The following is a 22,901-nucleotide window of genomic DNA, read 5'->3' on the forward strand; positions in this document are numbered from 1 at the left end:
CTTTCCCTTGACCTTAGTTTCCCACATCTTTAATATGGGATTTAATGACTAAGAGTCCTCTGACTGGTCTAGGAGCATGGAGGTTCCCTTGTCCTCCCCAACAAAGGATGGCCTCATTTAGGCCTCTTCTCTTCCTAGTTCAGTTCAGCCCTGCCCTGCCCATCCTGGACCAATACCTGTGATCTTGGCCGTGAAGGGGCTGCCAGGAATGTGCTTGTCATTATACTTCACCAGGATACTGTAGTCCCCTGGGAGGACTGGGAGGTATGAGACAGTGCAGGTGCCATCCTGGTTGTCTGTACAGCTGATGTCAGCCTTTGAAGGACCCTCAATGGCCAAAGACAAGCCCCCTAGAGAAGACATACCATAAGCCCAGAGGGTCCAGGGAGGAGGAGAGATCTTGTGCCATACTGGCTGGACAGAGCCCTGAGTCTTTCAGGGATGACCTGAAGGCCCAATCCAATCCAACGAGCCTTTGTTAAGCACCTATGTGTCATGCACTTACGTGTGCATGTGCATGCATGCGTGTATACACTCACTCACACACACACACACACACACACACACACACACACACACACACACACACGGAATCCAGTACTGGGGAAATAAAACAGTCCCTGCCCTTTGGAGCTTACATTCTAACGAGGAGGAGGAGGAGGCGGCAGGGAATACATTATATTATAATATGTGAGGAGAGCATGCTACTATCTAGGAAGAAGAAATGGGGCTAGGGCCCACTGTCTCATCATGACACATGTCTATAGGGCTCAGTCACACTGTGGAGATTTCAAGAAACAGCCCTGTGCTGTTAGGGAGGAGTCCTCCATTTGGTAAGAATTTCCGGGAAAACCAGAAAGCAGCTTGACAGACTACTATGGTCAAACTTTCACCTTACACCATACACTAATTGTGACCTGAATGTTAGAGACCTCAGGTCAGAGGCTGGGCTCATAATGGTATCAGTGAAGCAAGAAGCTTCTTGGGTGAAAGCAGGCCGCCACCTCCTCTGCGATTTAGAGTGCTGAGAGGCTTGCCCAAGTTTACATAGTCAGTATGTGCCAGAAGTACAATTTGATCCTAGGTCTTCCTGTTCCAAGACCAGCTCTCTATCCATTAGGCCACACTACCACTCCATTAAAGAGGATAGCATAAAAACAATGACAAAAGACAAAAGGAGATCTGGGACCTTTCACAGCTATGGTTGGGAAGTGAATGCAAATAAACAAGGGAAGGTGGCAATAATAAAAAAAAAGATGTCATTTCAATTAAATGCAATCAAAAAACCTTTGAGTTAACATGACTAGGGCAAGAGGGGGATGGGTGACTGGGGAAAAATCTTTGTGCCAAATGTGTCTGACAAGGGGCTGATTTACAAGGTCTACAGGGATTAACAAGAATAGCTACAATCAAAAACCATTTACAGGGGCAGCTAGGTGGCGCAGTCACCTAGGAATGCCAGAAAGGTAGTTTGGGTGGAGATCCTGGTCAAGCTTAGACTCCATCCCATTGGCAATAGGAGCCACAAAAGCTGGAACTAGGCAACAGGCCTCACTACAAAATGGTAACTAGATGGGGAGGAGAGATTAGACAGGTCCACACCTGGCAGTTCTCAATTCTTAGAGGGCTGCTTTTCCCCTCCTATTCAGCAGTCACCCTTCCCATCCCTCAGGCCTCCCTTTGGTTCATGTGTTGTCTGAAAATTTCTACTCAAAGTGGAAGGCAGAAGAAGACAGGGCCCCAAGTTGACTCTAAACTTAAGGAATTGATTCAGTCTCTCTGGCCCCACCAAGGACCATTGCCTCCTATACCTGTAAAGTCTTATGATCTGGCCTAATAGACAACTCTAGGGCCCACTCCCAGCTCTGCCACTAACTCACTGGGGGACCTCAACACAGGTTCATTACAGGGCCTGAGTTTCTTATATCTATAGGAACCTGTAATTTCATCAGTGTGGATCCCCACCCCCCCCAACTGGAACTTGCTCCAATTTGTATCAGAAGTAGGGCCTGAAGCAGGGTCTTCCTGAATTGGAGGCTGGACCTGGCCCCCCTATCCACTTTGACCACTATCTGTAACTTCAGAGAACATCTGCCCTACAACCCCGAAGACCAAGATGAAAAGGTACTGTGCAAACCAAAACCAGCCAGAGGGCAGCCCTCCTTGCCCCTACTGCTTCTTACCTTCCCCTGCATCCTTGGTGTTGACAGTGAAGATGGCTGGTTTGTTCACTAGTCCATGAGTTAGGCCTGGTCCATATGCAGTGACATGACCACTGTTGACATAGTCCACGTAGAACTGCAATGGGCTTCCTGTGGGTAGGGTTAGGGGCTCAGCAAGGCTGGATCTTTGTTGCCCTAGAAGCTGGAGCCCACCCTGCTGCTTTCGCCAACCTAGGAGGTGGGCTCACTTAGCTGCCTTCTGCCCCTATCCAAGTGGTGAAACCTGTCTTAGCCAGGCTTCTCCAAAGCTTCACAGGTTCTGTCTGCCCATAATGCCAAAGGCCACTGGACCACTCAGCACCAAACGCATTAGCAGTCAGGCCCACCTGGGATGTGCATGCTGTCATAGCGTATGTCCATCTCATGCAGGCCTGCCTCGGTGGGGGCGTAGCGCACAGTCACAGTGCCGTCCTTGTTGTCCGTGATGGACGGCTTTGCCACCTGGCCTGACGGCATACGAACCTCCCCTGCAGGGACCAGAAACCTTAGAGATGGCTAGAGAGGGCCTCACTCATCCCCCATGAGGAGGAGCTGGCAGTTGGCCCAAAGGCCCACAGCCAGGCTCTGGCCCTCCTCTTCCCTTGCATTCCTCCTCACCTGTGATCTCTCCTTTCTTGATGGTAAAGGGGATGACCAGGTCAAAAGGCCGCAAGCCAGTGACGTCGAGCCCATTCACCCCCACCAACGGCTCTGCTGCCTATGAAGTGAAAATAGAGATAAAATGTCCCAGGTTACGGGTGGCAGCCATGAGAGAAGCAGGGCTGTGCTAGGAAGAGGAGGGATGAAGTAGAATCAGATTCAGTGGGGCCCATGGAAAGAGACAATGTCTCTCTCCTTCTTCCCCCAAATTGGGATTTCTTCTTGTCCTAGTCCTTGGCCAGAAGCTGAAGTTAGGCCCATGGAGGACAGACTAGCCTTCTGGCTGGCCACATACCATCCTAGCTCAAGCCCAAATGCTTTGAACAGATGCCCAGTGACCCCTGTCTTGCTCATTTGCCTCAGGAGTTCCACAGATCCCAGATGTTTGGTCTAGTAGACTATAAGCTTTTTGAGGCCAAGGACCATTTTAGTTTTGGTCTTTATACCCTCAGCCCAGCATTTATACCAGACTCCTTATGACTGAATGTCTTTCCAGTAGGAAAACTGAGGGCCCACTGAAGGTGGCTAAGTGACCTCTCCCCAGTCCACTGAGGAAGCTGCAGGTCCTTCCTGCTCACCATCCTGCAGACTGAGCTCCTACAGTCTGACTGTTCTGCTGGGGAAGAAGGGTCAGCAGAACCAAAGGCCCATATGCTAAATGGTCCAGGCCCTTGGCTGAGAGCAGCCCTGGTTCTGTTTTTGAGGAGAGCAAATGGACTCGTACCCAAGGTTGCTGGACACCTGGTGCATATGAGTATGGGGCTGACAACTGCTGGGTATGCATCTGTTGAGTGGTGGGCTGGTCTCCATCCAAGGCCTGGTGGGAGAAAAGAAGGCCATTAGTAGACAGGCCAGCTGGAACCACCTGGGATGCCCTCCATCTGGAACACCTGAACCCTGGACCAAGAGACAGGCCACTGATGCACAGGGCCTCACCATGTTCAACTAGAGGAGAAAAAGGGAGGGGAGGGAAAACAGGAAGCAGCCTCATTTTCAGCCTGCCCCAGAGCTAGGCCTCAGCTGGAAAGCACCTGGCTACCTGGAAGCTGGAAAGGATGCAGCACAGGATGTCAGAAAGTGCCAGGCAGGGCCTCCCCTTGGAAACCAAAGGGAGTGGTTTGTTACACCTGACCTGGATTCCTGTCCCTGGGGTCTCCAAAGTCCAGGTAAAAGGGGCTCTGGGACAACCCAGTGACAAAGGGTCTATCTACCGCACTCTCACATGGGGAGACCTATTCCAGGACAAAGGAGGCCACAGCACTGAATCCCCAGCTTGGAGCCCAGGAGAAAGAAGAAAGACTTATGCCTTCTGGATACACCATATGAAAAGAGCCCAGCCAACAACTTTGGGAAGAGACAGACAGACATGTAACACACACAGGATCACAGCTGTAGAGGCAGACCAGTGTGGTCCTCATGGCCACCCCTGTCACTTGAAGATTAAGGAAAATGAAGCCCAGATTAAGGAACGGTCTTATCCAAAGCCATAGATACTAAGAGGTAGTGAGGAGCCCAAGTCTTTAGAGCCTCAACCCAAAGTCCTCCATTCCACTGCATCATTGTTCTACCTCTCACACCTTCTTGAAGCCAATGAAGGGATGAGGGTAGGACAGTGTGAACACCCACCCCCAGAGGCTGGGGCCTTTGTCCACTGAAGCAGGGGGAGTGTTGTCCCAGGAATGACCAAAGACCCCCAAATCCCAAACATGCACACTGTTGGGAACCAGGGGAGCCCAGCAGAGGAAGCCCCACATCCTTTGACTACTCCCTCAAGGCCCAACTCACCATGACCTGGAAGGGGCTATTGGGAATGTGCTCGCCCCCGAAGCGGACACAGATGATGTATTTGCCTGGCTGGGGGGCCGTGTAGAAGATGTCAAAAGTCCCATCTTCGTTCTCTACTACGTCCACGTCTACTTCTGTGCCATCGGGGGTACACACTGTGCACGTGACCTTGCCTTTGCCAGCAGCCTTGGCATCCACAGTAATCACCGTCTCCTCGCCAATCTGGATGGTGGGGCCGATGCCAGTGCCTGGTGTGGGGCAGGGGCAGGACAATGAGCCTGGGCCTTTGGCTGATCCTGTGGTTTCCCCCCCTCCATGACTCCCCAAGCACAGCCAAGGGAGCCCCCAAGGGGAGAGGGGGAGGAGTTTCTCAGTGGGCAGGAAAGTAGCTCCTTCTCCATAATGTTGGGGCAACCCTGATCCAGCAGACCTGCCTTCCTCGGAGTGGGCAAGGCCTAGCTGTTAATCAGAGTCTCCAAAAGGTTGGGGGAGCACTCTGGGGTGCCTGGGGGGCTGTGTGAGGGGCAGTCTCCAGCCCAGTGGTAGCAGTGAGTGTGCATCATCAGCCCCTCTCCACATAAAGATGGGCACATGCCCTGGCAACACAGCTGCCTTCTCCCTCCTCTCAGGATTTGCAGAAGGACTTGAAGAGAAACCCTTGCCTCAACAGCAGTGTGTGGGGCGCTGAGGTTCCAAGTGAAGTTTTGAGTTTCCTGACGACTGAGAATGCTCACCCCATGGGAGATGCCAGCACAGCCAGGCATGGAGCAGGGCAGGGGAGCCAGGCAGGGCCCGGGTGAAGTGTGCAATAAGAGGAGGGGTTCAGTGAGATTTGCAAGGCTCAGCGGGGTTAGCGCAGCAGTAGTGGTGATGGTTGCAGGGAGGGAAAGAACACGCACTGAGAAAGGGGCAAAGCAGCAGTAGTAGCAGCTGCCTAGTGGGGGGGCGGGGGGGGGCGGCCCTGCAGCCTAATGGACAAGGGCCTGGCAGTGACGTTTGAGAGCAAAGGACCAAGTGCTGGGGGCACTCCAGGGCTCATCTCCTTGTTAAATGGGAAGGTCTAGAGCTGAGCAATCTCTGTGCCATCCCTCCACCTGGAAGGTACCTTCCCCCCACCTCCCCACCCCCAGCAATTGCTGAATGGGATTGAGAAATCAGTGTTGAAGAGCATCTGGACAACTGCATGGGTGGGTGGTCAGCGGGACCCCTGGCTGGGAAGGTAAGGCTGAACTCCTGGCCCTTTTACTGAGGGCCCAAGAATGGCTCGTGAGATCTTACTAGACCTATAATTTATGAGCAAGCACCCACTGTGCTCACAGGCAAAGGGCCACTGAGGGGGTCATTTGGCCTTGCCTCAACTCTGCTTGGGGACAGGCAACAACTTAGGGTACCTGTCCAACCCACAGGGTGAGCAGGCAGCTCTGGGGAGGTCGAGCTCCTTTTTGCTCCCCTCACCTGTCTCCTGCAATGGTTCCATTGCTTTTCCAGGTACCCTGGCTTCATTCTGCCCCAGCCCACTTGTAGCTAATATATGTCTACCTCTAAATGCTCCTGGGTACTGACAGCTCAACGCACTGGGGGTGGCCCAGCCTACAGCAGCTGTCCTCCTCTCCATGCCCACTGTTCAAACCCCTGGGGTTTTCTTAGCAGCACTCTCAGGCTTGTGGGCTCCTGAGGTGAGTGACAAGCAGGATGAGGCCCTCCCTCAGCGGCCTGACCTTGGCCTCTCCAGCTTCCTTTTATACCTGCGCTCTGAACTACCTCTCCCTTGTTAGGGCCATTCTCCTGGCCCTGCTTGCCTCCTCTTCTGTAATTAATCCATTCAAAGCAATACACCAAATGTGTATTTTGCCATTCCAACGGAGGCGCAGATTCACCCATTTGACACCCATCCCAATGGAGGCACAGGGCCACCTATTTGACACCCATCCCAATGGAGGTACAGGGCCATGTATGTGATACCCATCCCAAGGGAGGTGCTGGGCCCTGGGAGTACGAATGGGAGATGGTTGCTGTCCTCAAGGGTTTTTTCCTCCCCCAGCAGAGAAGCTGGAATGTGCATGAACGTGGGCTCCCCATCTGGCCTAGCCTTCAAAGCCCAACTGCAGACCTCTTCCCTTGTAAGCCATTCACTCCCCTAGGGTGGTGCCCATAGCCTCACAGCTTTTCTCAGGTGCGGCCTAAGCCTTATTCCTTTCTGACCTCCCCAAACTCTCAGGGCCCTTGGGTCACATGAAGCAACGTCACTGCTTGGGCTTTGAGGAGCAAGGGGTTAGTGGGGTGGGAGCAGGGGAGTGCAAGAAGATGCAGAGCACCATCTCCTGCCATGCTGGCGGAGCCACCTCCCCAGCAACACCCACCTCCCCTGCCATGCACACCCAGGATAAGGACCCAGGCACCCCCGGAGGTGGGAATAGGAGTCTGCGGATCCGGCCAAGGCTGGGAAGGGGAAGAAGGACTGCTTTGGACCAGGGGCAGGTCAAACCAATACTCCCTCAGTCCTTTGGATCATAGCCCTTGGGGAGGGTAAGGCAGGGTTTCCCCAGCTAGCAAGGAAGAGAGGGAGGAAGGGAGGGATGAGAGGGAGACAGCTGCCCTTGGAGGGGAAGGGAGAACAGGAGGAGGTGACAAGGGTCAGGGAAGACAGAGAGCCAGGTGCCAGGCCCAGCTTCCCTGGGAAAAGGGGCAGCGTTTGTGCCGAGATCCCCAGACCCCAAGGCTCCCTGGCAAGGATGGTCCCTCTGGATGCCCCCAACCCAAACAGCTCACAGCCGCTCCCTAGAGAACCCTAGGGCCAAGGGGGGAGCGTATACTTCCACTCCTGGCCTTGAAAGGGAAGCGACTTGCCTGAGGCCGTGCAGAGGTTGAGCTGAGCTAGGGCTCAGAGAGCTTTTCCCCCCAACCCAGAGTCTACCCTCTCTTTGCCCCCCCAACATTGCCCAGAGTGGCTGCAGCTGTGAACGGTTTGAGGGGAGCTGGGACAAGCAGGAAAGGAACCTGTCCCTCTGGACAGGGATGAATTTGGGGTATGCACCAGCAAGCAGCTTACCTAGCCCGTGACCTCCGATTGACACTGAGGTGAAAGGGCAGAGAGCAAGGAGAAAGGTCAAGTGAGAAAACCAGGTCACACAAGGTGCCAATGCCACCTGCATACCCACACACGCGCGCGCGCACACACACATCTGCACACACAGACAACTGGGGCGGGCGGTGAGCAGCGGTGAAACAAGGGGTGTCTGTAAGAAAGCGAGTGTCTGCGGGGCTGCTGACCCGACCTCGGCTTGGGGGGAGAGGGCCCGCCAACCCCTCCCCCCGGGGGCACAAGGCCCCATACCTGCCAGTTCTCTCACCTGTCACTGTGCACTTGCTGGCGTCCCCCATGGGCAGGGCCCGGACGCGGTATGGGGACAAGGGAATCTCGTCACCCCCATACTTGATGAGAATTGTGTATCTGCCTGTCATGTCAGGGACGTAGGACACGGTATAAGTGCCATCCTGATTGTCCTGGATCGTTGCCTTCTTGGGTTTCCCTTCAGGGTCCTGCCATGAAGAAGGAAGCCAGAGCATGAGGGGGTGCTCCCTGAACCCTGCCCTGTCCACCATTCAGGATGCAACTCCCCAAAATGTCAATGTCAGAGATTGAGAACCGGGATTTTAGCTCAGCCAATCCAATCCTTTCATTTTACAGAGGAAGAAACTTAAGCCTTGGGGAAGTTGCCCAAGGTCCCATAGGTAAGAAAGCAGTTGAGGCAGGATTTGAACACAAGCCAGAGAAACCTAGATGTAGAGCTGAAAAGGACTTCAGAGATCAGACCCCAACCCCTTTATTTTACAGATGAGGAAATTGAAGGTCAGAGAGGCTGATGTGCTCAAGTTCAGACAGAACCAGATTTTGGACTTCTCCACTCTAAGTCACTCTTAACCCAAGGCCCATGAATTGATTTTTAACAAATATTTTGATGACTGTATCTCAACTTAAGTGAGTTCCTTTCTGATCCTATCCCTTTACAAATCCTGATTCTCTGAAGGGAAGGCTCTCTCAAACCTCAGACAACAGGGCCAAGGGAGGAGCTAGGACACGCCCCTTGGCCCAAGAAACCTTCCTGCCCTAAACCCAGCTCTATTACAACTGCTCCACACTCCCATTCAGGCCACAGAGGGCCCCACTGGAGAAGCCAGCTCTGAGGCCTTCTGGGACATGACCATCCCAACCAAGCCAGCAGTCAAAGAGCCCTTAATTGAGAGCAGCAAAGCAAAGAACTTTAGAGAAAGGCTAGACTGATGAGGCAGATCACAGATGAGAGGCCTTCTCCTCCCAGGCTTGGTTCTGTACCACCCAGGCTGCCCTTCATGCACCATTTTTGACTCCCCAGGAAGAGTTCCCTGAGGACAGGGTCCACGTCCAACCCCTACTGTACCCCTATGCTCTCTCTCACTTGAGGCCCTACAGGCCCTCCTCACTGCCGCAACCCCTCAGTGGACTCTTGGCACAGAGGTCTTTCCCACCACATTAATGGCACGTTTAGCTATCATTTGTTCACCTACTTCAAAAGCACTTTCCTCATAAATAATCCCCCAACCAGGCAGGGGTGTATTGTTAGCCCTTTTTTGTAAGCAAGGCAACGACATCAGAGGTGAAACATCTGTCCCGCTCCCCCACTAGTGGGGCACTTTCTTTTGGTCTGGGACCCAGTTCATGGAACTTAATAATCAACACTTGTTGAATGAATCCCAAGGTGGGGCTAGTGACTATGTGAGCTGACCCCTCACACACACAGAGGCCCCCTGCTTCCTAACCCTGGCCAGCCCCACTGCCTCCCATTAATCTAGGAAGGACTCTCCCCACCCCTCATTTTGCAGGCTGGCTTTGTAGCTTTTGTAATCAGCTGGGTGAACCCCACCTCCCCCCAAGCTGACCAACCCACCGTGATCTGGACAGCCAGCAGGCCTTCGCCTGCATCCTTGGCATCAATAGTGAATTCTACAGGCAGGCTGGCAGGCACACCCGTGGTGTTGAGCCCAGGGCCACTGGCCTTCACCTTGCTGGCATCATGGGTGGGTAGAACCTTGACCTTGAAGGGACTAGGGAGTTGAGGTAGAGAAACAAAACAAAACTCCCGTGAAGATGCACAATCTCCTAGAAGGGCTACCATCCTGACCTGTATAAACTCACCAGCTACAGGAGCCCTCCCTTTGCCTACATCCAATGACCTTCAGGTCTGGACAACAGTACCCAATGACCACCCCCAACTCACAGAATCTCATCCCCAGGGCCACACAGAATGGAGAGGCAAGCATTTCCCATGCCCTTCTGGAGCACACTTTCCAGATAACCCTTCCTGATTATTCTCCCTATTGCTAACTGTGCTCCATACCTCCTTGTCCCCAAGAGCCCCTCGTAGGGAGGGTAGCATTCCTTCAGCATGGAGACTCTGTCCGTCCGTCCATCCCCCCCTCCCATATGCCAACGCTGGCCTCCTTGCTTTCTAAAGCGGGCTGGCTCCCTCCCCAACCTAGGGCATATTTACCTCCTAGGAACCTCCTCATCTCCATAGAGCACTGAGATGCTGTACGGGCCCTCCCGGCTGGGCACATAGTTGACTGTCTTTGTACCATCTGCATTGTCCACCACATCCACAGGCTCTACTATTCCTGTGGGATCAGAAGAGAATATATTGGGCATAAGGCTGGGTGAAGAAAATGGGCCAGGCTGCTTTTTACACCCCACCCTCCCCAAACTCTCTCAGCATTACTTCTGCTCCAACTTGGGGCCAAATGCCAACTAGGCAGTGGGGCCAGCAACTGGCCCCTGCTCAGGCCATTGGGCCAAAAATAACCTTCCTATCTTTGTCACCAGGCCTCAAAGCCTGCCTGGCTTGTACAGGCCTCCTTCTCCCTTCCTGACGCTGAAACCATCTCCATTTAGCCAAATCTGCAAGTCTAGTCAATTCTGCCCCCAAATTCCCCTTCCAGCCTTATCCCAAAGGACTTTTATAAAAGCCATACGTTGGCACCTTCACTGGAAGCATTAGTTCTTCTCTCCCCTCCAAGTGCTGTCCATTTGCTAATCCAATGACTCTACACTAAGCCTTTCATAACTGTACTCTTCAAACTCTTACAATGGAGCCACCCATGCATTTTTGAGGCAGTGGGGTGGTATGGTCGATAGAGTGCTGGGCCTGGAGTCAGATCTGAATTCAAATGAACCTCAGACACTAGCTGGGACACTGGGCAAGTCACTTAACCCCTCTCTGCTTCAGTTTCCTCACCTACAAAATGGGGATCATAATAGCCCCTACCTCTCAGAGTTGTGGGGATCAAATGAGGTAATATTTATAAAGCACTTAGCACAATGCCTAGCACACAGTAGGAACTTAATAAATGCTTATTTCCTTCCTTATAGCACTTGGTCACTTGAGCCCATGCTTTGGAGGCCCTCCTGTACCATGCAATGGCTACTATGCAACCCCTTCCTCGTTCCCAAGTCAGCTGCCTATGTACTTACCCTTAGGCCCCTGAACCTTGACCTGGAGTGGGGCCACGCCGGCCTTACTGGTGTCAACCTGGAAGGACTGAGGAACATTGGCACGGACCACTCCAGGGCTCAGCCCAGGCCCTGAGCACTTCACCTTGGATGAGTCGGTCACATCATGCACAGGAACCTTGAATGGGCTACCTGTGGGGGCACAGTGAGGAGAGGCCCAGGAAAGGGTGAGGGAGCATGAGACACCAGGCCCTAGGGCCAGATGGGGCAAGGCCACTCACTTCCATGCCCCAGCTGGCTTCCCTCTCTCTCCCATGTGGCCAGAGAGTGGCAGCAGAAACCTAGAATCTCTGCATGGAAGGCCTCTAGGGCGAGGCTGCCTCAAGAGTGCTCCTCATTCTAACTTAAAATATTAGAAAGGCCTAAATTTACCTTTCAAGCTTCTAGTTACTGGCTTGGGTTCTGTCCCTTAAGACAGCCCTTCAAACAACTTTTAGACAGCAATCACACTTCCACCCAAATCTTCTTTTCCCTGTTCTTCTACCCCATTTTCTTGCATATGGCACAGACCTGTGGCCCTTCTCTGTCCTGACTGCCCCCCTCTAGATGCTTGCTCACCAGCTTATCCATGCCCTTCTTAAGCCATGGTGCTCAAAACTAAACTGCCTACTCCCCATGAGGCTCTGACCAGGGCAGAGGACAGCAAGACCTTCCCAGGCCTGGAAGCCCTGCCCACTCACACTGTACTTGTGAGACCCTAAACCCCCAGATTTTTTCAGGCACACACATTAAACACAGGTCCCATTACCTGGCACCTGGTGGCCGCCATAGGTCACATTGAGGTTGTAGGTGCCCGGCTCATAGGGCACATACTCCACGGAGCAGCTGCCATCCTTGTTGTCCATGCAAGACATCTTGGCTTCTGATGGGCCTTCCACAGCCAGACCAAGGCCTCCCGTGCCTGCACCCCTGGAGGCCCCAAGGAAACAAACAGTGTCTACCTAGCTGAAAAACTTCTGCTATGCCATGGTCTCCCTCCACCCCCATCCTCCAGGTATATCAAGGCTACCAGTAGGCAGCTGACCCCAGCTGTCTCCTGTACCTGGTCTCCACAGTGAATTTGTTGGGCTGGTTGGTGGTACCGCTTTGGATGCCTGGTCCATGAACACGTACTCGGGACGGGTCACAGCCCTCAGTCACAGGCACTCGGAAAGGGCTGCTGGGCACAGGGCTGCCATCATAGGTCACATCTACTGAGTGGACCCCTGAGCCAAGGGAAGAGGAAAGCAGTGGTTGACCCTGGAGAAAGCTAGGCCCCCACCTTCCACTCCTCAGGCCCTAGGCCCTCTCCCAGAAAGCCTCACTGCCTCCTCCTCTCTCCTTCCTAGAGGTCCATGCCCTCTCACTTTACCTTCCTCATAAGGTGTATATTCAACTTTATAGGTTCCATCTCCATTGTCTTGGATATAAGCATCAGTCAGGTTGCCTGAGGGATTAGCAACTCGTGTCTTGATGTGGGGACCCCCAGCTTTGGTGAGGGCTCGAGCGTCCACATTGAACTCTGTGGTGGCTTCTCGGAACACCCCTGCAAAGGTGTAAGGAACTGTAAGGGGAGGGTTCTGGCCAGGGACCTTATAGCAACCCTCAGGCTCTATCTATGTCAGAAGTGGAGCTGAAAGCTAGGAAGCTGCCATCCCTTGCCTTGCCTGGAGCTCCCCACAAGTGGCTGGCTGCCTTTCAGCATTGCTAAAAACAGCTGGAGCTGGCCCCACCACCCCTGCCACAGACACGACGGAGACATAAGTGGAATATGTAAAGGGAGGTGGAAAGTCTGGCTGAGAAGGGGGAGGGAGGCGCAGGCCCAATGCTACAGGCCGCCCACCTCTGTCCACTGCCCAGGAATGGGGAGAGCAGTTGTGGTGGGGAAGTCCGCTCTTTTAAGTATGCAGGTCCACCTTATGGCCTGAGCACCCCCAGTAGCATCTGGCACCTGAGACAGGGCTGCAGAAAACGCCCTCACTACTAACCTTTGTCTTACAAATGGGCAAAAATTCAGTTATATAGCTTGCCCTAATCAAGGGTCAGGGGCAATATTAAAAGAAGCAAGGTTTCCAGGCCTAGGCTAGGAGCTCTAGGCCACTGACAGCCTGGCTCCATTGAGATGGCAAGAGAGAGTAGGGAGGTAGGGCCCCAGTTGCTCAGGTCAACCCACCAACCAACACAGGTCAACTGGTTTCCCTCTGGAAGCTGTGGTTTCCTCACTGGGAGGGACGAAGTTATTGACTAAGTCCCTTCCCCTCACCTAACTTGATTACCAACAGTAATGGAACAAACAGGAAGAGAGACTACAAGCCACTAAAGCTAATCCAAGGGTTCCCCAAGATGAGAAAATAGGCAGAAACTGTGGATCCCAGGGGGATTTAGAGTCTATATTCCCAACTTGCCAATGGCTGAAGCTAGATTTGGAGTCAGATACAATGGAAAATGCTATCCACATTGAAAGAAAGAACAGATGGACTCTGAATGTAGATGGAAGCATACCATTTTCACTTTCATTTTTTCATGGTTTTCCCCTTCTGGTCTGTTTCTTCTTTCCCAACATGACTTATATGGAAATATGTTTTATTACATGGTTGCACAAACATAACCTATATTGAACTGCTTACCATTTTAAGTAGAGGGGAGGGAGAAAAATTTGGAACTCAAAATTTTGTAAAAATGAATGTTAAAAATTATCTTGCATATAATTGGGGAAAAAAAATAGTACTAAAAAAAAAAAGGAAAAACAAAAGATTTGGAGTCAGAGGCCCTGGCTCTGACGTATGACTTGGTGCCCCGAAGGTGGCCCTCACCTACCTTGGACTAGCTGATGGCTGAGGTCTCTGCCAGCTCCACAAACCAAGAGCTGATCCCACAGTAGGTGAGGGCCAGCTTAGGTGACCAGAATTGTAGAAAGGGACCTCGTCAACCATTTTCTAGGCTGACCTAACCTTCGCTCCACCCCACCCCCCATTCCTGCTTCAACACCAGAACAGGCCCAAGGGGTGAAACATGTTGCGAAGGGGAGACCAGCCCACTCTGGGAGTGTCCTGATATTGCTGGGGCTTCACTCCCTCCTAGATCATCTGCTCTGCCCTGGGGGCCCAAATCTTTTCTTCAAAGGACCTTGTCTTCAAAAACAGACTTCAAGTGCCCTCAACCTCCCCTCTACCCCTAATCCCTTAGGCTCTGTACTCAACAGCTTAAATACACTGGCTTCCTTCAAGCCTTCCTCCTGTTACACTTTGTCCTTCTGGCTACTCTCTTCTGGACACTTTCCAGCTGACTCTAACCTGAGGCCCCCAGAAGGGTATATGAGATTCCCAAGGGAGTGTAAGCAAAGAAAGTCCAGCACCTCCCTTGTCCTAGAAGTTGGCTGGGCCTCCCAGAAAGCAACCCTAGACTGACCTCAGCTTGCTCTTACAGCATGCCTGAGAGACAAAAGAAAATCAGCTTCCCATAACCCTAGAAAGGAGGGAAAAAAGCTGCCCAGGGACATGGGGGCTTACCTTTGCCCTCCACACCAGGCCCATAGCACTTGACACCAGTGGTGTCAACTGCTGGTTCTACCAGGAGCTTGCTGGGAAAGTTGGGGACCATCTGGCCTCCATACTTGATGGTGATGGTGTAGACCCCAGGATAGAGAGGGATGTAGGTGATGGTGTAGGTGCCGTCCCCATTGTCTTGGATGTGCACCTCTGCTTGCATGCCCGCATCAGAGCTGATTTCGATGGTAAGCTCGGCACTACCAGCATTGGAGCAGTCCACGCGAAACTGACCTGCTTCACCTGCTGTGGCCCGCTCCAGCCCAGGGCCTGAGCACTTGACCTTAGAGGGATCAAAACAGGGGGCCACATGGGCCTTGAAGGGGGAGCCTGGGATGTGAGTGTCAGCAAAGAGGATGTTGATGTTGTAATCCCCGGGTTCCGTGGGCAGGTAGGATACAGAACAGGTGCCATCCCCATTGTCCAGGCACTCTATCTTGGCTTCACACGGCCCCTCTACTGTCAGGCCAAGACCTCCTGTGCCTGCTCCCTTGGTGTCAATTGTGAAGGGAGCTGGGGAGCCAGCACTGCCCCCCTTCAACCCAGGCCCAAAGGCTTTCACCTGCAGGGAAGAAAACAGGAAAAGGGAAGTGAGGCAGGTAAGGCTGAGGCAGGTGGGTGACTAACAGACCCCAGAGGACTCCAAGAACTTCTCCAGCAAGGAGAATATGGCCTGAGAGTGAGAAGACCCTGCTTCTAGTTCTGGTCCTAACATGGGTGAGCTGTGGACTCACCTACCTCCTCAGCTGTAAACAGGATTAAGCACAGCTAGGGACTCATAAGGCTCTCGCACAGGGCCTGCAGGAGTCTCAAATGAACCACCCCCACCCCCACCACATATTGTGAGAGACAGTGCTTGCTTTTTTACTCAAATACACTTGGTAATCTCTATTCTCTAAAAACCGACCAGAAACATTGGAGATGTTGGGGGGAAGGGTTGCTTTTGTTTAGCAATGACTCTGGCTAGGTATGACCATTAGCTGACATCTGTGGAGACTAGAAGCAGCTGGGCATAGCACTGCCTACAAATGCACCCTCAAAAACCCCTCACTTGAACTGAACCTTCCTCGCTAACTCTCATCTTGTATCTCTTTTCTCTTTAGCAGTTAAACTCTTCGAGAACGCTGTCTACAATCAATGCCACTACTTCTCTCCTGTTAACTCTACAATCTCTAGCCTCCTCATTCCATCAAAACTGCCCTCTCCAAAGTTATTGATGATCTCTTTGTTGCCAAATCCTTTGCCTTTCCTCAATCCTCATGCTTGACCTCTCTGCAGCCTTGGACACTGTTGATCACTTTCTCCTCCTGGACACTCTCTTCTTTCTAGGTCTTGGGGACACCCCTCTCTCCTAGTTCTCCTCCCACCCCTCTGAGCCACCTTCTATCTCTTTTGCTGGGTCCTCCTCCAGATCACATCCTTTAACCAGAGGTGTCCCTCAGGTTCTGTTCTGGGCCCTCTTCTCTCTTCCCTCTATCCTACTTCACTTGAGGATCTCATTGGCTCCCACAGATTTAATCTCTATGTCGATGATTCTCAGATCTACCTTTCCTGACCCAATCTCTCTCCTAAGCACTGGTCCTCTATCGCCAACTTCCTATTGGGCATCTTGAAGTGGATGTCATGTTGTTGTTGCTGTCGAGTTGTGTCTGACTCTTCATGACCCCAGTTGGGGTTTTCTTAGAAAAGATACTGGAATGGTTTGCCATTTCCTTCTCCAGATCATTTTACAGATAAGGAACTGAGGTAAAAAGGGTAAAGTGACTTGCTTTGGGTCACATAGCTAGGAATTATCGGGGGCTGGATTTGAACTCAGGGAAGGCAAGTGTTCCTGACTCCAGGCCTAATGCTCTGTGCACTGCAGTGCCACCTAGCTGTCATATAGCCACCTCAAAATCAACATGTCCAAAACTGGACTCACTTATCTTTCCCCCAGAACCCTCTCTTATTACTGTCAAAGGAAATCATCCTCTAGTCATCCAGGCTTGAAACCTCAGTGTCACCTTGGACTCCCCACTCAAATCCATCCCTCAGATCCAAGTTGTTGCCAGGGCCTGTCCATCTCACCTCTGCAGCAATCGTGAATACATCCCCTTCTCTCCCCTGACACTGCCACCCCCTGGTGCAGGCCCTTACCATCACCTCACGCCCGGATTGTGGCAGATGGCCTCCTGGGTGAGGGTGAGGTCTATCTGCCTCTAGTATCTCCCCACTCCAGTCCATTCTCCATTCAGCTGCCTGGGGCACTCAAAATTCCAGTGGTGCTCTATTACCTCCAGGATCAGATAGAAATGCTTCTATTGGGTATTTACTACCTGACCCTTTTCTACCTCTCCAGTCTCCTTACATGTAACTACCCTTGTACTCCCCACAAAGACAACCCTGTTCTTGCTGGCCCTCGTACAGGACAGTTATCTCCAGGATCCTCTGCCTCTTTTCCCTAGGCTCTTTGGCTTGCCTTAAGACTCAGCTCAAATCCCACCTTCTACAGGAGACCTTGCCTTTCCCCTCTGAGATGATCTTTCCTTTACTCTGTATGTAACTAATTACATGTTGTCTCTCTCGTTAGAATGTGACCTCCTTCAGGGAGGGGACTGGTTTTTGCCTTTCTTTGTCTCTCCAGAGCTTAGCTAAAACAGCCTGGCACACAGTAGGAGATTACTAAATGAATATCTACTGACACCTTAGTGTCCTGGAAGTTTGAGTGCTACTAGGCCAGTAAACCAGGGTGACACGTAGCTTCCTAAAGGCCCTTTCATCAGGCCCGAGAGCTGGGTAGCTATTGGCTAGCTTAGTACCTTGGTGGGGTTGGTAGGTGGCACAGCCTCCACTGGGAAGGGGCTTCCAGGGACAGGAATGCTGTCATAGGTCACCTCCACTTCATAGGGGCCCTCTTCTCGGGGGATGAACTTGACCACACTGTTGTCTGCATTCAGGCCTGGCTCCACCTTGCAGGGCACCACCTTGCCAGAGGGGCTTGTGATCTTAGATGCCACCTTGCCCTGGCCCCCTGCACCCTTGGCCTTGACTGTGAATTCCTGGTCTTTGCCAACTTCCACTTCTGTGGGGACAGTGGGATACGTGTGTGCGTGTGTGCAATTGAGGTTTGTGTGTGCACATGTGCACACCCCAAACAAGTCTCAGGAGCAGATATGTGACTCCCTCCCTCCAAATGCTGATTTGTGATCAATGTGGTGGGGAAAGGATCTCAGCCTCCCCTAAACCACATGTATGCAGTCTCTTAGGAGGACAGGGTCTTGGAGAATGTCAATCCTCTGGAAAGGGGGAGGGGTTTCCATGGGATGAAGAGTCACATAGCCCTCCTCTCAAGTACTCACTGTCTCCTAAGCCGGACACCTTGATCTTGCTGAGGTCCAGGGTCTGGGCCACACCCACAGAGAAGGGACTCTTGGGGATATGATCCCCTCCATAGGTCACGTTCACACCCATGTTGCCCTGGATTGGGGGGAAGGAGGCAGCAATACTCAGCCCTTAGTTAACATCTGCTAAGTTCCTAGTAGAAAGAGGACTTCTTCACACCCTATGCCAGAACCCTTAGAACCTAGTTGTAACATTGCAAGAAACCAAGAGGCCTGCCTGTTGGTCCCAGCTCTGCCTATAACTCATGAGGTGACCTTGGGCCAATTATTTTCTTTCTCTTGGCCTCCTATCCTCTCTTAGATAAAATGAAGTAGGAGGTACTTAAGGGGCTCCTTTCTTGTACAATCTTGGGATTCTTGGCTCTGAGGCAAGGATCGCTCTGTTGCCCATATCTCCTCATTGCATAGCACTGCAATTAATAAATTAATAAATGCATTGAACCAAGTGCTTAAACAATTAATTGCTTATGGTCCTCATTCATGTTTGCTGAAATTTGTCGAGTTCAAAATCCAAAAGCAAATTTGAAAACAATAAAGCGATTGCTTAGGGTTAGGTTGAGTGGTACATCCTACAAGTTGGTTAAGGTGTCTGCAGTAGGGATGGAGAGCTGGCCCTGCCATCCCTAGAGGCCCCTGGGCCAGAGCCACAGGGCTTACCTGCTGCAAGGGGACATATTTAACGGTGTAGGTATTGTCATGGTGATCAATGACATCAAGATCCCGAACAGCCTCCCCCTTGGCTGGGCCTGTGAACTGGACATCTAGCTTGGCTTTTCCTGCTGGCTTGGCATTGACGGTAAAGTGAGTGGGTTTGCCAAGCTCCACACCTGATGAGAGAAGCGATGCCATGGGACAGCTGGAGCAGCTGCATTTCCTTTGGCATTACCCCTCAGATGGGACTCTTGGGGACATAGTCCCCTCTCTTGCCTCTCAGTGCCACCTTCCCTCCTTCCCTTCCTGAAAGCTGGGTGGACATACTGGCAGACCCACTTCCCAGGTGGCACAGCCAAGGGGGCACGAGGCAGAGGCTGATGGGATAGGCCCCTCTCTTCCTGAGCTGCCAAATCCCTCCTACTCCAGCCACTTACCATTCCTGCTCAGCCCGGGGCCCTCAGCCTTCACTTTACTGGCATCGTGGGCAGGGTCAACCTTGATTCGAATGGGGCTAGTAGGTGTGGCCTAGAAAGAAATGAGATGTTAAGCAGCAAGAAGCTCCCTCAGGTCTCCAGGGGGCCACAAGTCTCTGTCTCCTCTGCCCAGGGGTTCAGATTTAGGAAAGGAAAAAGAAGCCAGTAGCCACTCTGAGGAGTTTCAAGAACAGAGGCTAGACAGAGGTAGGTATTAACTGAAATCTGCCTCTTACAAAAATGGAGGAGAAAAGGATGGTTTCTGGAGAACAGAAATACATGCTTTTCTCTTGGTGGGGGAGAGGACTATTAGTGCATACAATGTCAGGGGGGTTGCTTTGTATTTGGAGGTTTGCTTTGGGGTGGGGTATGTGAAGAAATTCTAGAATGTTAAAAAAAAGTCATTTTTAAAAAGGAGAAAACACCAATACATTCAAGAATGGGGCCAGAAAGGGGGGGAAAGGTAGAGAAAATATGGAAAGGCTTCTTAGATTTGAGTTCAAGAGGCTGTGGGTAACTCTCACCTGGTTGGCAAAGAGAACCATGATGGTATAACTGCCTGCCCCCCGAGGGGTGTACTTGACTGTGAAGGTGTCATTGTCATTCCGGATGATGTCAAAGTCAATATCCGCCTCAGCTGGCCCTACTACTCCTGGGGCACACTTGATGCCAATGCTGACATCACCTGGAACAGGGCAAGGGCAAAGCTTAGAACAATATTGGCTAGATGTCTTCCCTGGCCCCTAGCTAGGCCAAGGCCACACTAGAGCCAACTTTGAATTCCTTCTTGTTCAGTAACATGGGCCGAGGAGATGGAAGCCAGGGTTTTCACTTCAGGCTTATTTTGGGGGCCTATAGAAATATGGGGCCTTGGAGAACAGAAGCTTCTAATGCCATTTCCTTGGGCCCCTTACTTTTCTCCCTGAAGGGGCCAATAGAAGGTTATAGTGATGAACAAGGAAGTCTAAGAAGGGGAAGAAGCCCATCTACTCCACCCCACTCCCATCTGCTTCATCTTTATATCAGCTCTCCAACAAGCCTCCCAATCTACAAGCTACCTCCACCCTACCCCACCCCCCAGGGTCACTCACCCTGCCCAGCTTCAGTACAGTCCACAGTGAAGTAAGTTGGCTCGTGGGCCTTGAGACCAGTCTTGGCCACTCCTGGCCCATAGACTTTTACCTTGTTAGGATGGCTTCCTGCTCCCACATTTACCTACAAAGACAGAAGGGGAGACAAAGGGGGAAGATGACAGGGAAGAAAGACAGGGTGCATTCCATGTATGGGGTAGGCAGGGGGAAATATTTGTACACACACAAAGGTGGGAGGTGACCATCTCCTCCAGGCACTAGGACAGTCTGGTCAGAATGTAATCAGTGAGGGGAGTCACGGAAAATCAATCTTGAAAGGTAGGCCGGGGGATTCATCCCAAGGGGGGTTTGGAATTGCCAACCTGACCAGATTGGTGGCCCAACCTCCAGGAGGTAGGAGGCAGCCACTGATGGAGGGTTTTTGAGCTGGGGAAAGAAGGGGTCAGGCTTGTTTGTTCCTTATTTAGGAAAACTGTTTTGGCAGCTGGGTGGAGATGGGGTGAGAGAAAGGAGAGACACAGGCAGCAAAGTCCCTTCATTCAGGCCACTCTCCTTCAAACCCTTAACAGTCTTCCTTTGCCTGAGCTGATGCTTCTGAAGGGCCTTTTCTGGTCCTTCTCACCCCCATTCTGGTGCTCCCTCCCTCCCTCCCCAAATTATCTTACATTCACTCATTTGCTTATATCTTGTTACCACCCCTACCCCTACACCACTCCAGAGGGAGGATGCTCCTTTCTCCTCCAGGCTAAGGGCCTAGCACCAAGTAAGAGCTCAATCAATGTTCACTGGATTGAATTCCAATATAAGATGAGGATCAGGGGGAAGAAAAGAGCTCCCCAGGACTCCTGAACAAGCATAAGTTCAATGGGAACCAGTGACGTGACCACTGCTAAGATAAAAAAAAACGAGTTGGCTTGGCCCCAAGAGCAACTGGCGTGCCATGGCTGGAGAACAATGTCTACAATGGCAGACAAAGCTGAGGAAATGGTTGGTTTTCTGGGCCTCAGCTTCCTATCTGTGAAATGGGAACCATAGCAGAACAGGAGCAGAGTGAGTTGTACTGGGCAGGGGAGGCCCTAGCTCAAATCTTCATTCTAATGCTTAAATAGGAGAGGGCTGGACCCGAATCTCCTCTGGCTCTAAACTCAGATTTTTGTGACCCAACATGGCTGACTCCCTGCATGATCTTAGCCAAGTCACCAAATCTTTCTAGGCCTGTCTCCTCTTCTATTACCCAGGGTCCCCAATTTCAGCTCGTGCAGAGATGGGAGAAGGGAGGCTCACCCGGTAGGGGCTGTTGGGGATATTGACCCCTCCCCAAGAGACCACAGCTGTGTGCTTGACTGCTTTCTTTGGGACATAGGAGCAGCTGAAGGTGTTGTTACCATTGTCCTTTACGATGACATCCACGGGGGAACCTTCACTGTCCTGAAAGGGGAGGAGAAGCAACTGAGCTCAGACAGTTTCTTTTTAGGGCTCCAATGCCAGCCCCTTGCTACTCGGCCCCATCTCACCTGCACTTGGACTTTGAGAGGGGCCTTGCCACCGTTCTTGGCATCCACAGTGAACTCAGCTGGTTTGTTGATGGCCACACCAGTCTTCTCCAGTCCTGGGCCCCGAGCTTTCACCTAAAATAAGTCCAAAAAGCATCAGACTCAGAGGCCCTTCCCTGAACAGGCTGAGTGTCTGGAGCAGTCAATTCCCCTTGACCTCAGCCCTGAGACAGCTAGCAGAGCTAAAGCATGAGGCTTTCCAAGGAAGCCATGAAAGTGCCCACTGAAATCCATCCCTTCTCCACCAGCCTGGCCCAGGAACCTCCAAAAGCTCCTCAGGGACCCAGAGCGGGTAAGCCAGGGTTCATAATTTGCATGTAGTGTGGGTCTAACAAAATGCTTCTTGGATTGAACCCCACATCCCTGGCACTGAGCTCCCCATGCCTTGGCAGCAACTCAATGGGAGCCGTGCCTCTCTCCTGAAGGGAAAGGGGCAATACGATCAAAGAAGGCAATTGGGGCAGCTTCAGAGCACTGCTGGCTGACCACTGAGACTGGCTCCCACTCTGGGACTCTCCCAAAAGCTATCCGCTGCCTTTCTCTCCAGCTTTGGCCTCTGCCCAGGCCCCACGATGAACCTGAGGCAAACACGGTAAAAAGGACTGGGCCACATGCATGTTTTCAGGAGGGGGTGATAAGTGAGGCAGGAGCCTGAGAGGTCACAGGCCATGCCCACTGTAGTAAGGCAAGGCTGGCCAGCCCGGTCCCCAGCACTGGCCTTGGGCATCATCTTCCTAGGGCCCAGCCCTCCCTCACCTTTTCTGGGTAAAAGTCCTTGGGGGCCGCCTTGATGTCAGCCATAAACGGGCTGAGTTTGATGTCTTCGTTGTTGCAGAGCACATGGACAGCGTACTCCCCAGCCTCCTGCGGCCAGTAGCGCACATCACAGGAACCATCGCCCCGGTCATCACACTCAATCTTTGCCTGTGAGGGGCCTTCCACTGAGAATCCTGGGTAGGGGGGGATTCATGGCAAGGCAATCGTCTGAGAGCCCGGATCAAGTGGCAGTGGGCCTGCCTCTCTTACCAAAAAGCCT

General features: G+C 52.2%; 1 protein-coding gene across 5 annotated transcripts in view; it reads right to left on the reverse strand.

Annotated features, from left to right (window-relative positions):
* The window catches only part of FLNA (filamin A), a 56,296-nt gene that overhangs the window by 12,603 nt on the left and 20,792 nt on the right, over positions 1-22,901 (reverse strand). For 4 of the 5 annotated variants that reach the window (XM_020975623.2, XM_020975619.2, XM_020975620.2 and 1 more), the window contains 24 exons: positions 22,622-22,815; positions 21,827-21,940; positions 21,597-21,740; positions 20,313-20,436; positions 19,746-19,906; positions 19,183-19,273; positions 18,752-18,921; positions 18,053-18,170; positions 17,513-17,775; positions 14,679-15,276; positions 12,542-12,715; positions 12,233-12,395; positions 11,939-12,099; positions 11,152-11,322; positions 10,175-10,298; positions 9,572-9,728; positions 7,997-8,186; positions 7,696-7,719; positions 4,647-4,894; positions 3,586-3,678; positions 2,820-2,919; positions 2,549-2,689; positions 2,184-2,312; positions 177-350 (listed from right to left, as the gene is read on the reverse strand). In XM_020975623.2, coding sequence (XP_020831282.1) covers positions 177-350; positions 2,184-2,312; positions 2,549-2,689; positions 2,820-2,919; positions 3,586-3,678; positions 4,647-4,894; positions 7,696-7,719; positions 7,997-8,186; positions 9,572-9,728; positions 10,175-10,298; positions 11,152-11,322; positions 11,939-12,099; positions 12,233-12,395; positions 12,542-12,715; positions 14,679-15,276; positions 17,513-17,775; positions 18,053-18,170; positions 18,752-18,921; positions 19,183-19,273; positions 19,746-19,906; positions 20,313-20,436; positions 21,597-21,740; positions 21,827-21,940; positions 22,622-22,815 — 4,026 coding nt within the window. The remainder of the gene's footprint in view (positions 1-176; positions 351-2,183; positions 2,313-2,548; positions 2,690-2,819; positions 2,920-3,585; positions 3,679-4,646; positions 4,895-7,695; positions 7,720-7,996; positions 8,187-9,571; positions 9,729-10,174; positions 10,299-11,151; positions 11,323-11,938; positions 12,100-12,232; positions 12,396-12,541; positions 12,716-14,678; positions 15,277-17,512; positions 17,776-18,052; positions 18,171-18,751; positions 18,922-19,182; positions 19,274-19,745; positions 19,907-20,312; positions 20,437-21,596; positions 21,741-21,826; positions 21,941-22,621; positions 22,816-22,901) is intronic. The other variant, XM_020975622.2, reaches the window with a different exon arrangement.

Source organism: Phascolarctos cinereus, unplaced genomic scaffold (genome assembly GCF_003287225.1).
Source record: "Phascolarctos cinereus isolate Bilbo 61053 unplaced genomic scaffold, phaCin_HiC Scaffold_8;HRSCAF=390, whole genome shotgun sequence".
NCBI lineage: Eukaryota > Metazoa > Chordata > Mammalia > Diprotodontia > Phascolarctidae > Phascolarctos > Phascolarctos cinereus.